The sequence below is a fragment of the Moschus berezovskii genome, chromosome X (genome assembly GCF_049115385.1).
Source record: "Moschus berezovskii isolate FMDL1 chromosome X, NW_MosBer_1.0, whole genome shotgun sequence".
NCBI lineage: Eukaryota > Metazoa > Chordata > Mammalia > Artiodactyla > Moschidae > Moschus > Moschus berezovskii.
In genome coordinates this window covers 120,183,830-120,198,371 of record NC_142488.1, presented here as the reverse complement: position 1 = coordinate 120,198,371, position 14,542 = coordinate 120,183,830, and the positions used below count along the sequence as shown (strand labels likewise).

General features: G+C 36.3%; 1 protein-coding gene across 4 annotated transcripts in view; it reads left to right on the top strand.

The window, feature by feature from the left end:
- SMARCA1 (SNF2 related chromatin remodeling ATPase 1) overlaps positions 1-14,542 on the top strand; it is a 69,941-nt gene that overhangs the window by 30,960 nt on the left and 24,439 nt on the right. For all 4 annotated transcript variants that reach the window (XM_055438596.2, XM_055438599.2, XM_055438598.2 and 1 more), the window contains exons 16-20: positions 380-512; positions 1,281-1,429; positions 2,857-2,976; positions 9,398-9,508; positions 9,766-9,879. In XM_055438596.2, coding sequence (XP_055294571.1) covers positions 380-512; positions 1,281-1,429; positions 2,857-2,976; positions 9,398-9,508; positions 9,766-9,879 — 627 coding nt within the window. The remainder of the gene's footprint in view (positions 1-379; positions 513-1,280; positions 1,430-2,856; positions 2,977-9,397; positions 9,509-9,765; positions 9,880-14,542) is intronic.

Sequence of the window (14,542 nt, the reverse complement as noted above, 5' to 3'; positions counted from 1 at the left end):
CTATAGCAACCCTTGTTAACTACTTTGCCCCTCACTTAAAAAACTCCTTGCTAGGGTGGAAGATATTTTTATTTAATGGCTTAAAGTTACTGAGTAACTCAGTCCAGAAGCTTTCAGCTCTTTTTAGACCTTATCTTAAAGGGCTTTTGTCTTTTGTCCTTCTGGAAATTTCCATTAATGATACAGCAGAATATTTGTGGATTTCTTTGTTCCCAGGGTTCTCTAGATAGTCTTAATATTCATTATCCTTCTTTCAAAAGTGGCCGGTCTAGAGAGATCAGGACCTAATTTTACTTTCAGAATTTTATAGCATAAGCTAGCAATACCATACATTTTATCCAGAACACCCAGTGTCTTATGTTAGGATTTTTTCTACTAGGATCGGGCACATCGTATTGGTCAGAAGAAGCCAGTACGTGTGTTTCGTCTCATCACCGACAACACTGTTGAAGAAAGGATTGTTGAAAGAGCTGAGATAAAACTGAGACTGGATTCAATTGTCATACAACAAGGTATTTATATGTGTAAACTTACTTAGATGTTTCTTTGGAAAAACACATACAGTTTTCTTCAAAGGAGATTAATTTTAATGATAGTTGACCAAAATCTGCAATCTTAGAGAAGAAAGTCAAATTTTAAAAAAAATCCCCATTTTGCAATCTTGTGTTCAGTATATGGGGAAGGTAGTTGAACCTCACTAGCTTATAGTTGAATGTCAATGGCATGTCTTTTGAAGTACTTGATATTATGTAGCAGATAAAAGTTTGGCTTAAAATTTTAAAATATATATTAGAGGGTGCCTTTTCATACAGAGAAATTTGATCTGAGAAATGAAGTTTGAACATGACAAAATGTTTTTGTCCTCCTGTGTTTTAAGTGAATTTTATAGAGGGAAATTCATATTGAAATAGAAGGTATGGTAGAAGAAAAACTTGCAGGGTTATTCATTTAAAAAACTACTTCAAAGTTCACTAATTTTCTGCTGTAAAGCTTTACTTATGGTTAAATGTGTGCTTAGTCATTCAGTCGTGTCCGACTCTTGTGACCCCATAGACTGTAGCCTGCTGGGTTCCTCTGTCCCTGGGATTTTCCAGGCAAGAATACTGGAGTGGGTTGCCATTTCCTTCTCCAGGGGATCTTCCCGACCCAGGAATTGAACCCAGGTCTCCTGCATTGCAGGCAGACTCATGGTTAAATGTAATAGTGTCTGATTAGAAATATTATGCTATGCTTTCTCTGAAATATCATTGAATATATACAATTTTTATTTTTATTATTAGGAAGACTCATTGACCAACAGTCTAACAAGATGGCAAAAGAAGAAATGTTGCAAATGATACGTCATGGAGCCACCCATGTTTTTGCTTCTAAAGAAAGTGAGCTGACAGATGAAGACATTACAACTCTTCTGGAAAGAGGGGAAAAGAAGGTAGGTTTAAATGGCTTTTTGTTTTCCTGATCGATTGCTTTAAAATCAACATACTTCAGCATAATTATGTGTTGCATTGTTTCAAATGCCTGTTTCAAGTAACACATGTTCTCTGTAAGAATTCGTAGATTTATATCTAGGGATAATTTAGTATTTTTTATTTTTTTAGTTTAATTTTTGGTGAGAAAGATAAAGAGCCAGAGTTTAAAATCAAGTGACCTTATACCTTATACTTATAATATTGGTATTTACTGTACTTAAAAGCCAAGTATATTTTTTGTTTAATCGCTTCTATCAGGACTGCATTTTATGACCTTTCTTTTTGCATGGGATTAGGAATTATCTTGGAGAAGGAAATGGCAACCCACTCTAGTATTCTTGCCTAGAGAATTCCGTGGACAGAGGAGCCTAGTGGGCTGCTGTCCATAGGGTCGCACAGAGTCGGACACGATTGAAACAGCCCACCAGGCTCCTCTGTCCACGGAATTCTCTAGGCAAGAATACTGGAGTGGATTGTCGTGTCCTTCTCCATTCTTTCCCTGACTTATTTAATTTAGCTTAATAGCCTCAAGGTCCATCCATCCTGTCTCAAATGGCAGGATTTCCTTCTCTTTAACGGTGGAATAATATTCCATTGTATCCATATACACCACATTTTCTTTATCCTTTCATCCATCGATGGACACTTAGGTTGTATTCCTGTCTTGGCTATGGTAAATAGTGCTGCAACAAACATGGGAGTGAAGGTATCTTTTTGAATTAATGAGTTAATTTCCTTCAAATAAATACCCTGAAGTGGAATTTAGAATTGCTGGATCATATGGTAGCTCTATTTTTAATTTTTAGACCAACCTTCATACTATTTTTCATGGTGGCTGTACCAGTACCAGTAGTGCACAAGGGTTCCTCTTTTTCCACATCTTCACCAACACTTACTATTTCTTGTCTTTTTGATAATAGCCATTCTAACAGGTGTGGCTTTGACTTGCAGTTCCCTGACAATTAGTGATATTGAGCACCTTTTCAGGTATCTGAGGTTGTATGTTGGATTTTGAGCAATCTTGTATTACTATGTTTCATATTAGTGTGCAGATGTGTTGTTTAGTCCAAGTTTGCCTTTGTTTTAGCATTACCATGTGTCCCATTAAAATTATGCAGCAGAAATTATAATAGGGCTACATTTTCAATGATGAAAGATTTTAGAGAAAGCCTTAGTGAGAGCACTTAAGAAGAACCACTGAAATATTTAAAATACTTGGGGTAAATTAAATTTATATTCAAGTTTGATGTTAGCATTGCATTATTACCTGGTAAATGAACAGATTGTATATTTCATATCAATAATTGCCTTTAAAAAGACAGAGAATTCACAGATTTTTATAAGTAATTCAGTGATAATTTTCTAATTTCAATGCATTCAACTTTAGACCGCAGAGATGAATGAACGCTTGCAGAAAATGGGAGAGTCTTCTCTGAGAAATTTTAGAATGGACATTGAACAAAGTTTGTACAAGTTTGAAGGAGAAGATTATAGAGAAAAACAGAAGGTAACCTTTTATTGTCAACTGTTAGACTCAGATTAGCATTTCTTCCCACAACAATTAAATATTTAACAAATCACTGGCATTTTCCTGTTATGGTACTCTACTATAGAGTAAAAGTGATATAGGTCAAAATGATCTTATCCACGGGCTGCCTTTAATATATTTTGCTGGTTGTTTATTGTTATTACCAATATCATCATTATCATTTTTGCTGTTGCTGCTATTACTTTGGTTTTTGAGAAGTAGTATAGGATTGTGGTTGAGTTCCTGGATTCTGAAACTGAAATCATAACTCTATTACTAATTAAGTGACATAAAATTTTTTTTTTAGTTGAAGTATAGTTGATTTACAGTGTTGTGTTAGTTTCAGGTATACAGCAAAGAAATTCAGTTATATGTACACATATTTTTTTTTCAGATTCCTTTCCCTATAGGTCATTACAAAATATTGAGTATAGTTCCCTGTGCTGTACAGTAGGCCCTTGTTGGTTATCTATTTTATATATAATAGTGTGTATATGTGAATCCCAAACTCCTGATTTATCCCTCCTCCCCTTTCCCCTTTGGTAACCATAATCAAGTGACTTTAGATAATCAATGTTTTCACCAATCAAATGGAGGTTGTATTAATTATATTTTAGAGCAATTAGAACAAAATGTGCAGTATTTAGTATTAATTACATTAGTAATAATATTACTGTTGACATATAGTTGGTTAAATGCTGGAAGGATTTTGTTACTGGTGGTCTCATAAAATAATGCCTTGTAATATACTTCATGGGCTACAAAGTTCCCTTGGAGAAAAATGGGAATTTTGTTAGTTTCTCTGTTTAAACTGAAATTATGGCTGTAATTTTTAAAACTTTTAATTTTGAAATGGTTTTAGACTTTATTGCAAAAAATAGTACAGAGTTCACATATATCCTTCACTCAACTTCCCATAATGTTAACAATTTACCCAATCATGTTACAGTGATCAAGTATAGAAAGTTAACCTTTTCCCCCAGTACCCTAGTATCTTTTCCCTGTTCCAGGGTTTACAATCCAGGATCCCACTTTGCAGTTTCTAAAAACAATTTTTAAGAGCAGTTTTAGGTTCATAGCAAAAAGGAGTGGAAAATACAAAGAGTTCCCATATTCTGTCTGCTCCCCCCCCAACAGTTTCCTACACTATCAACATCTCATATCTGTTGAACCTACGTTGACATATCATTATCATACAAAAGCCATCATTTACATTAGGGTTCACTTTTGGAATTGTACAGTCTATGGGTTTGGATAAATTTATAAATGATTGATATCCACCATTATAATATCATCCAGGATAGTTTCATTGCCCTAAAAACACTCTGTGTGCTGCTTAGTAATCCCACCCTCCCCTCAGCCCATGACAACAATTGATCTTTATCCTATTGTCATAGTTTTGCCCTTTCCAGAATTTTATATTGTTGGAATCATACAGTATGTAGCCTTTTCTGCTTGGCTTCTTTCACTTAGTAATATGCATTTAAAGTTCCTTTGTGTCTTTTCATGACTTGATGGCTCATTTCTTTGTAGTGCTAAGATCCATTTCTGATTTACTACAGTTTATTTATGCAGTTATCTACTGAAGGACATCTTGATTGCTTCCAAGTTTTGGTATTATGAATAAAAGCTGCCATAAACATTCATGTGCAGGTTTTTGTGGAGATATAGATTTTCAACTCTTTTGGGTAAATCCCAAGGAGCACGATTGTTGGATTGTATGGTAGTGGTGGTAGTCTAGTTGCTAAGACAAGTCTGACTCTTGCGACCCCATGGACAGTAGCTCATCAGGCTCCTCTGCCCATGGGATTTCCCAGGCAAGAATACTGGAGTGGGTTGCCATTTCCTTTTCCAGGGGATCTTCCTGACCCAGGGATAGAACCCAGGTCTCCTGCATTGCAGGTAGTTTCTTTACCAACTGAGCCACCAGGGAAGCCCCAATTGTATGGTAAGAATGTTTAATTTTGTAAGAAACTGACAACCTATCTTCCAAAATGGCCATACTGTTTACATTCTCATGGGCAGTGAATGGGGCTTCCCAGGTGGCACAGTGGTAAAGAATCTGCCCGCCAGTGCAGGAGATGGGGGTGCGATACCTGGGACACGACTGTGCAAGCATGTAGTATAGTAGTATGTCTTAGTTTTAATTTGTATTTCACTGATGAATGATGTGTAGCATATTTTCACTTGCTTACTTGCCATCTGTATATTTCATTAGGGAGGTGTCTGTTCAGATCTTTTGCCCATTTAAAAATCAGATTGGTTGTTTTCTTATTATTGAGTGTTAAGAGTTCTTTGTATATTTTGGATAAAAGTCTTCTATCAGCTGTCTTTTTTTTTTAAGTAAGACAATATTTATTTCTTCTCAGAGTTTACATGAAACATTGGTTGCTAGTCAGATAGGTCTTTTGCAAACACTTTCTCTCAGTCTGTGGCTTGTCTTCTCATTGTCTTCACATTGCGTTTTGTTGCTGTGTCTCCTTGGTCTCTTCTAATCTGTGATAGTCCTCAGTTTTTGTTTTTCATGACCTTGACACTTTTGAACAGTATTTTTCTGCTGTTTTGTAGTTTGTCTTTCACTTTGGGTTTTTGGTTTTTTTTTTCGTGATTTGATTGAGATGCAGTTTTTGCAAGAATGCCTTGGAAGGGATGTTATGTCTTTCTCAGTATGTCATACCAGGGAACGTGATGTCACTATGTTGTGTTACTGCAGACATTAATCCTAGTTACTTTGTTGAGGTGGTGCCTGCTGGATTTTTCCACTGTAGAGTTACTGATTTTCACTTTGTAATTGATAAACATCTTGGTGAGGGGAGCTACTCCTCAAACTTTTACACACTGATTTTGGCATCTCTTGGTGGAGTTTGCCTACAATAGTGATTGTGGCGTTACCTAATGGTAATTTTGTATTTCCTTCATTCCATCTATATTTACTAATTGGGATTTTTCTGTAAGGAAAAGCTGTCCCTTCTCCCCATTTATTTATATACTCATTTATTTATATCAGCATGGACTTAAGAACATTTATTTTTTCAGTTATAATACAATTCTATCATTTTTATTTTGTTACTCAAATTGTTCTATAAAGCTGTTATATTTTTTAACTGACAGAATGAATTTTTAAAAATAAAAAAAGCTTATTCTTGGTTATTGATTTTTATTGAAAAATGAGAGGTGAGTCATTTTAATTTGCATTGCAACTAGTATGGTGATAATGCTTTGTTGCTACCATTATTCCTGGTTAGTTTTTAGTATCTTGACAAAAATCTATCTGGTTATTCCATCTCTAACCTTAATTGAGACCATTTATGGTTTACTCTGATGAGATGGAGGTGATAGCCTGCATGCAGAGTGTAGAAACTGCCTTCCTAATATGCTTTTTAGATGTGACTTTTTAAAAATTAATTTTGCAGTTATTCCTGTGGGCTTATTGGTTTTAAGAGTGTTTTTTAAAGTAGAAAATATTAAACAGTGAAGAGTCTAACCATCACTGGTGCATCTTATCTACAGTCTTAGGGGAAAATTAGGCTTAGTAAAATATTTGTCATTTCTAATATAACAAATTTTCCTGTGCTTCTAAGAAAATAATTATGTGCAGATACAAAAAATTTTAATAACAATTATGATGACATACTTTTATAATTGAATGATTAAATCAGAATTTTTCTGAATATTGAGTTGAGATTATATTTTATTATGTGTTTCCTTATTTTATAGATAGGTTCTTAAAATAGGTTCATACTATCCTTTGAAAAGAATTGAAAACCTGCAAGAATGTTGTTGATACATATCATGGATATTGCACAGTAAGGGAGATTTTCATATAAGATTTGTTGAACTAGTTGTATTAGTTCATAACCATGCTTGATGAATTAAGTCACAGTGGCTGACATTGATTCTGAATAAATTGACCTAAATAAGTTTGTATTAACGTACTCTTATCTAAAACTAATTTAGCATATTTGTTCTGTTTTTGAAAGTTCAGGAATTGGCCTTTAATACTTGTTTCAAATTTGAATACCTAAACCTTCACACAAGTATAGGTTAAATGGCCAGATATATTACTTTTAGAAAGTCGTTATTATTGATTTATTTTAACCCCAATTGAGACAAATAAAATATTGGTTATTGAAAAATGTCTTTTCCATTACTGTCATCTCACATTAGCCCATCTGAGGGGAAAAACAAAACACAACTCATTTCACTGCTGTATTTCTCATTTCACATAAACTCACATTATACTATCTATCTCTTATGAGCTTACAGAGTTAAAAGAGACATTTAATCTAACAAAGAACTGTTTTTTTCTGTCTCACAGATGTTTCCATATGTGGATGCCACCATTTTATTTGACTTTAGCCTTTACTTCTTTAGACACTGAGAATTTGTAGATTTCTAACCATTCTATTCATCTTAGTTTATTATCCACTCTTTAAAATGTACCTTAAAATGTATTATCTTTTATTTTAAAATTATTATTTTTAAGCTAATTTTTAAGGTAAATTAAAAAAATATTATGTTTAAGCTAATAAATGTATTAGCTTAAAAAAACTTAAAATGTACTATGTACTCTTAAAACTCAGCCTGTAGATGTGGTCAAATAGAGTGGGACCATTAATTGTAGATTAGTGGCCAGTTTTATGTAAAGGCACTAAGCTAGGTACTGTGAAATCAAGAAAAATATCTGAGCTAGAAAAGCATACCTCAGACTCCAGAACTTCATTTTGTCACTTTTGTATATTGACTTTTAAATAACTTTTTCTAGCTGATATCAGGGTCAGTCAGTCAGTCAGTTCAGTCGCTCAGTTGTGTCCGACTCTTTGCGACCCCATGAATCACAGCACGCCAGGCCTCCCTGTCCATCACCAGCTCCCGGAGTTCACTCAAACTCATGTCCATCGGGTCGGTGATGCCATCCAGCCATCTCATTCTCTGTCATCCCCTTCTCCTCCTGCCCCCAATCCCTCCCAGCATCAGAGTCTTTTCCAGTGAGTCAACTCGTCACATGAGGTGGCCAAAGTATTGGAGTTTCAGCTTCAGCATCAGTCCTTCCACTGAACACCCAGGACTGATCTCCTTTAGAATGGACTGGTTGGATCTCCTTGCAGTCCAAGGGACTCTCAAGAGTCTTCTCCAGCACCACAGTCCAAAAGCATCAATTCTTCGGTGCTCAGCTTTCTTCACAGTCCAACTCTCACATCCATACATGACCACTGGAAAAACCACAGCCTTGACTAGACGGACCTTTGTTGGCAAAGTAATGTCTCTGCTTTCTAATATGCTATCTAGGTTGGTCATAACTTTCCTTCCAAGGAGTGAGCGTCTTTTAATTTCATGGCTGCAATCAACATCCTCAGTGATTTTGGAGCCCCCCAAAATAAAGTCTGACACTGTTTCCCCATCTATTTCCCATGAAGTGATGGGACCAGATGCCATGATCTTAGTTTTCTGAATGTTGAGCTTCAAGCCAACTTTTTCACTCTCCTCTTTCACTTTCATCAAAGTTTTGTAATGCTACCAAATCATTGTCTACCAAATGCTACTAAATCACCCCACTCTGGATGTTTAATAATAGCTTACATTTAGCTCTTGGCAGTCTACCTAATGCTTTCACATATATGGTCACATGTAATCCTCAGGTAGGTATTATTATTATTCCCATTTTACAGATGGAGAAAATAGTTTCTTCAAAGTTATACAGTTGATAAAGTAGCAGAACCTGTTTCAAATTCAAGTCTTTCTGATTGCACTGGCTTGTCCCACAACTACCTTACCAAGAGGTCTCATTTTAAAATTTCTCTTGATTTGAAGGGAATATGGCTGTCATGTTGATACTCAGTATTTTATGCTTTTGAACTGTTTTCTAATTTATACACTTAACAGAGTTACCAGAACCAATGTTAGTCTTCCTCCAGTATTAAGTCACTATTTATTTTGACATAAAATATTAACCAGATTGTACAAATTCTTCTCAGTGACTAATAAGGAAGAGCTAAGCTTCAAACATACTTATATAAAAAAAACCAAAACCATCCTTGCACCTAAACTTGCTATATAGGTTTTGGAATTTGGGATGTGTAGCTATGGGGTCACACAGAATCAGACATGATTGAAGTGACTTAGCAGCAGCAGCTGTGACTTAAAAACACTTTTTTTTGTTTTGTTTTGGAGTATAGTTGATTTACAATATCGTGTTAGTTTCAAGTGTACAGCATAGTGATTTAGTTATTTTTTCAGATTCTTTTGGGGTGCATGTATCTCTTCCAGTGTGAGTTTTACAAAGCAAGTTTTGATTCTTCCTAATGCTTTGGTTTTCTCACACTTCTACAGCCTTGATGTACTGGATATTTATAAAACAATTTGGAGTAATTAAACTCTGCATTCTTGTTTTTGTGTACAGCTTGGAATGGTGGAATGGATTGAACCTCCCAAACGAGAACGCAAAGCAAACTATGCTGTGGATGCCTACTTCAGAGAGGCTTTACGTGTTAGTGAGCCGAAGGTTCCAAAGGTAAAGCAGTATGAGGCCGGGTTTCATGTCCTATAGCAGAATTCTCTTGTAGCATGGTCTCTGATTCAGATTTACTTATATTAGTGCTAAATCTTAGTCTCTAAAATATAACAATACAGAAAAGTACTTGATATGCCCCAGCCTTATTAATGGATTCCATTGTATTTATTTTTCTATATATAAAAGAAATAATAAAAGATAAGTTCACTTCATGAACTGAAAACAAATATGTGTGTAATGCATTTTTTCCTCCACAGGCTCCACGACCTCCAAAACAGCCAAATGTTCAGGATTTTCAATTTTTCCCACCACGTTTATTTGAGCTCCTTGAAAAGGAAATTCTTTATTATAGGAAGACAATAGGCTATAAGGTAATTTTTCAGTTTTTTAGATTAGCATAATATAATCTTTTAAGCTAATGTAATGTATTAAGCTAGACTAGAAAGTGTTCCATTTTAATGTGAGAGAACCTAAGAGTAAATAAAAATAGTGGTGTTTTTAAAACCAAAGAGAAGGTTTTACTAGAAGTAAAGCATCAAACTACCCAGTCACCAGTGAGATCATCACTAAATGAGATTAATGGAGAATTATCTAATATTTAAAAAATATTTAAAATATTAAAAATTCATTTTATTTTAATAATGCTAGTGTTCAAGTGCTCAAAGAATATGTAGAATAAGCAATAAGTATGTATTTAGATAGAAGTGAATGTATGGTAGATGATAAGAAATTTTTGATTATTTTCCTCAAAATGACCAAGAAACAGTATTTTCATGTTGATTGCTCATAGATTGATAGAAGCCCCATTGGTGGTTAGTAGATTATGTTCACTTAGGTGTTAAAATAATAATAAATATGATAGTGAATTGTGGAATTAAAAAATGATCTTTTGGAAATCAAATTTCTTATTTATATAGGTAGATAGGAACCTATTTATAGTGAGTGAAATGTAAAGTTTCTGATACTAAAGCTATCACATTGAGAGATTAAGCATTCCAGGCTATTTCTGTATGTTGAAGTTGGCTTCCTAGTGAATGGAAAGAGATGACCAAAGGTATAATAATCAATAGTATGAACAAAATTATGCAGATATTAACACTAATATAATTTTATGAAAATTTTTGTTTTATGAATTGGAAGCTGTGTTTTAAAATTTACTGTGAATCTTTATCACAAATGGAACTATGACCAATCATTTTGATTAGTAGCTGTCATGTGCCTAGAAGAGCTCCATATATATATATAAGATATTTAGTTCATATTTTAGAACTGAATGACTCTCTGGAATGTTTCTACTATTTGTCCAGAGTTGGAGCACTGTCTTTTGAAATAGAACAAAAAAGTTTTGCTTGCTGTTTATGTACCAAAGTTTAGATATATTTAAATAGGGATAAGAAACTTAAGGTGAGTGTAAGTGGAAATGTATATATAAACAGGAACAAGAAAGTTAGGGTGAATATAAATGTAAACATTTATAAATAAAGTGGTTAGTTATAATCTGGTTAGGGAAATGTGATTAAATTTGAATGTATTTAACCAACAGGACTGGATAAAATCCTTCTTAGGAAGTTGTAGAAGAGTAAAGTACTCGCGGTTGAACATCAGATCAGGTATAAAACCAGCTTCAAAGAAAGTGAAAACAGCAATACGTTTGAAGAAACAGGCAAATTATAGGTTCAAAATGTAAAATAAAAATAGTAAAATTAATAAAGTAGTGAATAAGATTTCATGAGGTAAGCATATATATACATGATCCCACTGCTGCTGCTGCTAAGTCACTTCAGTCATGTCCGACTCTGTGTGACCCCATACACGGAAGCCCACCAGGCTTCCCCATCCCTGGGATTCTCCAGGCAAGAACACTGGAGTGGGTTGCCATTTCCTTCTCCAATGTGTGAAAGAGAAAAGTGAAAGTGAAGTCGCTCAGTCGTGTCTGACCCTTAGCGACCCCATGGACTGCAGCCTACCAGGCTCCTCTATCCATGGGATTTTCTAGGCAAGAGTACTGGAGTGGCTTGCCATTGCCTTCTCCCATGATCCCACTAGGGATTATTAAACATTTTAGATTGTTATTTTCTGTTACTTTTATTGACTGTTATTGGTGAGACTTGAGAGGAGAATCAAATTGAAATCTTAGGCCTCAGTTAGTAATCAGCCAAATATCTGTGTAGAACATCTTATAATTGAATAATGCTTTACCTCTTCATTTGATATCTAAGAAATGCTATGAGATAGGTGTTGTTATCACCTCTGTATAATAGGTGAGGAAACAGGTTCAGAGAGGTTAAATGACTTGTTCAAGGTCAGGTAGCTAACAGAGTTACCAAAGGTGCTGGTCTCAAACACAGGTTCTAAACATTCAAATGCTATGCTCTTACCACTCAGACATTCGGGGCTATTTCTGCATGTGACAACTCTGCTTCTTTCTGCAGCCCTAAATAAGGACTGTGTTTACAGTGGTTTGACATGTTGTTTGGGAGGTGAGCCAAGTGGTAGTCAAGTAGCAGCAATAAAAAAATCACCTCTGCTAATATAGCTGTTTATACGCCTTCTTTGGAGATACTGAAATTCTGTTCCCTGTGATGATATAGTGCCCACCACGTTCTCACCACAGCTCTGGTTTTAATGTAAACAGTGCCTGTCATTACAGGCAGTTCTGGTTAGGGGTTTGGGGGTCTTACATGAACAATTGGGCAGTGGCCAGCTGGAAGGAGATGGAGGAGAGAGGAAACTTTAGAAGAGAGAGGAATGAAAGTACAACTTTTAAAGGGTGATAGGGTGGAAGATGCTAGAAGAGAGAAAAGGGATGAGTGATGAGAGGGAAGATGGCATGGAATCCATGCTATGGCACCTTCCTGTGTTCTGTTCCTCACCTCCTGGAGAGAAGTGACAAGAAAAGGAGTGTGAGTGAAAGAAGGGATGTTTTTCATTTAATACATATTCATTGAGTGCTCCCTTGTGCCAGATTCTATGCCAGGCTCTGAGGATAAACTGGTGAATAAGACAAGGGGGTTCCTCACATATGGTACTTACATTTTAATGGGGGACACAGACATTACGCTGAAAGTACAGAGTGGTGACTTTATTTGGTTTCAGTGCTTATGAAGGGTGCTACGAGGGAGCATAACATGGGTATCTAATGTGGACTGGGAGGTCAGGGAGGTGGTCTCTAAGGGTAAGCACTTAAGCTGAGATCAGAGAGATGCATAGGAATTAGCCAAGTGAAGTGTGGAAGAGAAGCGCTAGGTTGGGGAGACACAGGTACAGAGATGCTGTAGGAAGGAAGAGTGCCCCTTTAGAAACTGAAAGAAGGCCAGTGTTGCTAGGGAGTGGTGAGAAGGAGAATGACTGATGAGTCGGTTGAGTTGGATCATGTGGAGCATTGAACATTAATTATAGGTCATATTAATTAGGTGGAACTTTAGAGTAAAAGAAAGCCTTTGAGATGTTTTTTTTTTAAGGCAGAGGGGTAGGTGGGTGATGGAATAATAACAGCAGATGCTTATTTAGTCCTTACTTGTGTTGCTTACTCTCCTCAGTTGTTTAAAATGATTAGCTCATCCTTCTCAGAAGAGCCCTGGAACTACATACCTATTTTACAGATGGGGAAACTGAGGCATAGAGAGGTTGAGTAATTTGTCCTCAGTAATTTGCTCAAGGTCAAACCACTTAGAAGAGGTAGAGTATGATCAGCTTTACATTTTTAAAAACCACTCTGGCTGCAACACAGAGAATGGTGAGTTTCTCCAGGGAAACCAGCCAAGAGGCTGCCACAGTGTGAAGATGAAAAGATGGAGGTGTCTCGGAGTGTGGTGGTGGGTTGGAGGTGGAAGGAGAATGATCCCCTGGCACTCCACTCCTAGTCCCAAGGTCTCCTCAGCCCCATCCCGGATTGCCTTTATATTGTCTTAAGACTTCCCTTGGTCCTCCATATGCATACTTAGCTGAGGATTTATAAGACAAAGAAGAAAATATTCTGGATGCTGGTTCTTTCTGAACCTTGTCTCTTCCATTCTTTACCAGGGGCTACAGACCTGAGCTAAGGTGGGTGCTTTAATTGGGTGGGTCTTGTGTTTGAGTACAGTTGTTCCTCAGTATCTGCGGGGCATCAGTTCCAGAAGCCCCCACAGGTACCACAATCCGTGGATACTCAAGTCTCTTATATAAAATGGCGTAGGATTTGCATGTAACCTATGCAAATGCGACCATATATTTTACATCATGTCTGTATTACTTATAATACCTAATCCAATGTAATTGCTATGTAAATAGGTATCAATACAATGTGAATGCTATGTAAATAGTTACCTGCATGCAGCCAAAGCCAATTCACGTTTTGCTCTTTGGAACTTTCTGGAATGTTTTTTCCCCGAATATTTTTTGATCTGAGGTTGCTTGAATCCACGGATGCAGAACCCACAGATACAGAGGGCCGACTGTATGGACAGATGAGCATGGCATGTTAATCATCTGCAAAAGCTCCCTGTTAAGGACGATGTGGTATTGATAAGTGTTGGGCATATCTTCTCAAGGATATCTAGCACTGATTTTTTTCGCCCTACTAAACCTCCAGAAAACTCAACCCGAGCCACAAAAGTGAATGGAGCAATAGTTTGTTCTCAGATAAACGGGACTGTTGTAGTGGAGTTTTCTGATGTTCTGTACATAGTTAAGCTCTCAAAAAGGGACTCCTTTCCCCCCTTTCTGCTTAAATGATTGCTAGCCCAGGGATTAGAGGTTCTGTGTGAAGCTGGGGGCACTGGGGTGCATGGTTCCATTTTGCCCATTTTGAGTCCCCACAGTCACGTTCTGTAGTGACTTGGGGTGGAACTAGTGAGGGACTCAGTAGGTTTGAAGCAGTTGGTAAATAGCATTTTTCTCCAGGGCCTGCTTATTTGCATTTTTGTTTCCTATTGTGTTTTTTTCCGCTCCATACGCAGCATGACAAAGTCATAGCGGAATTGTTGATAATAAGATCTGGAATTGAAGAGTTTTGTTTTGTTTGAAGCTGAGAGAAGTGTTGGTTTACTCTCA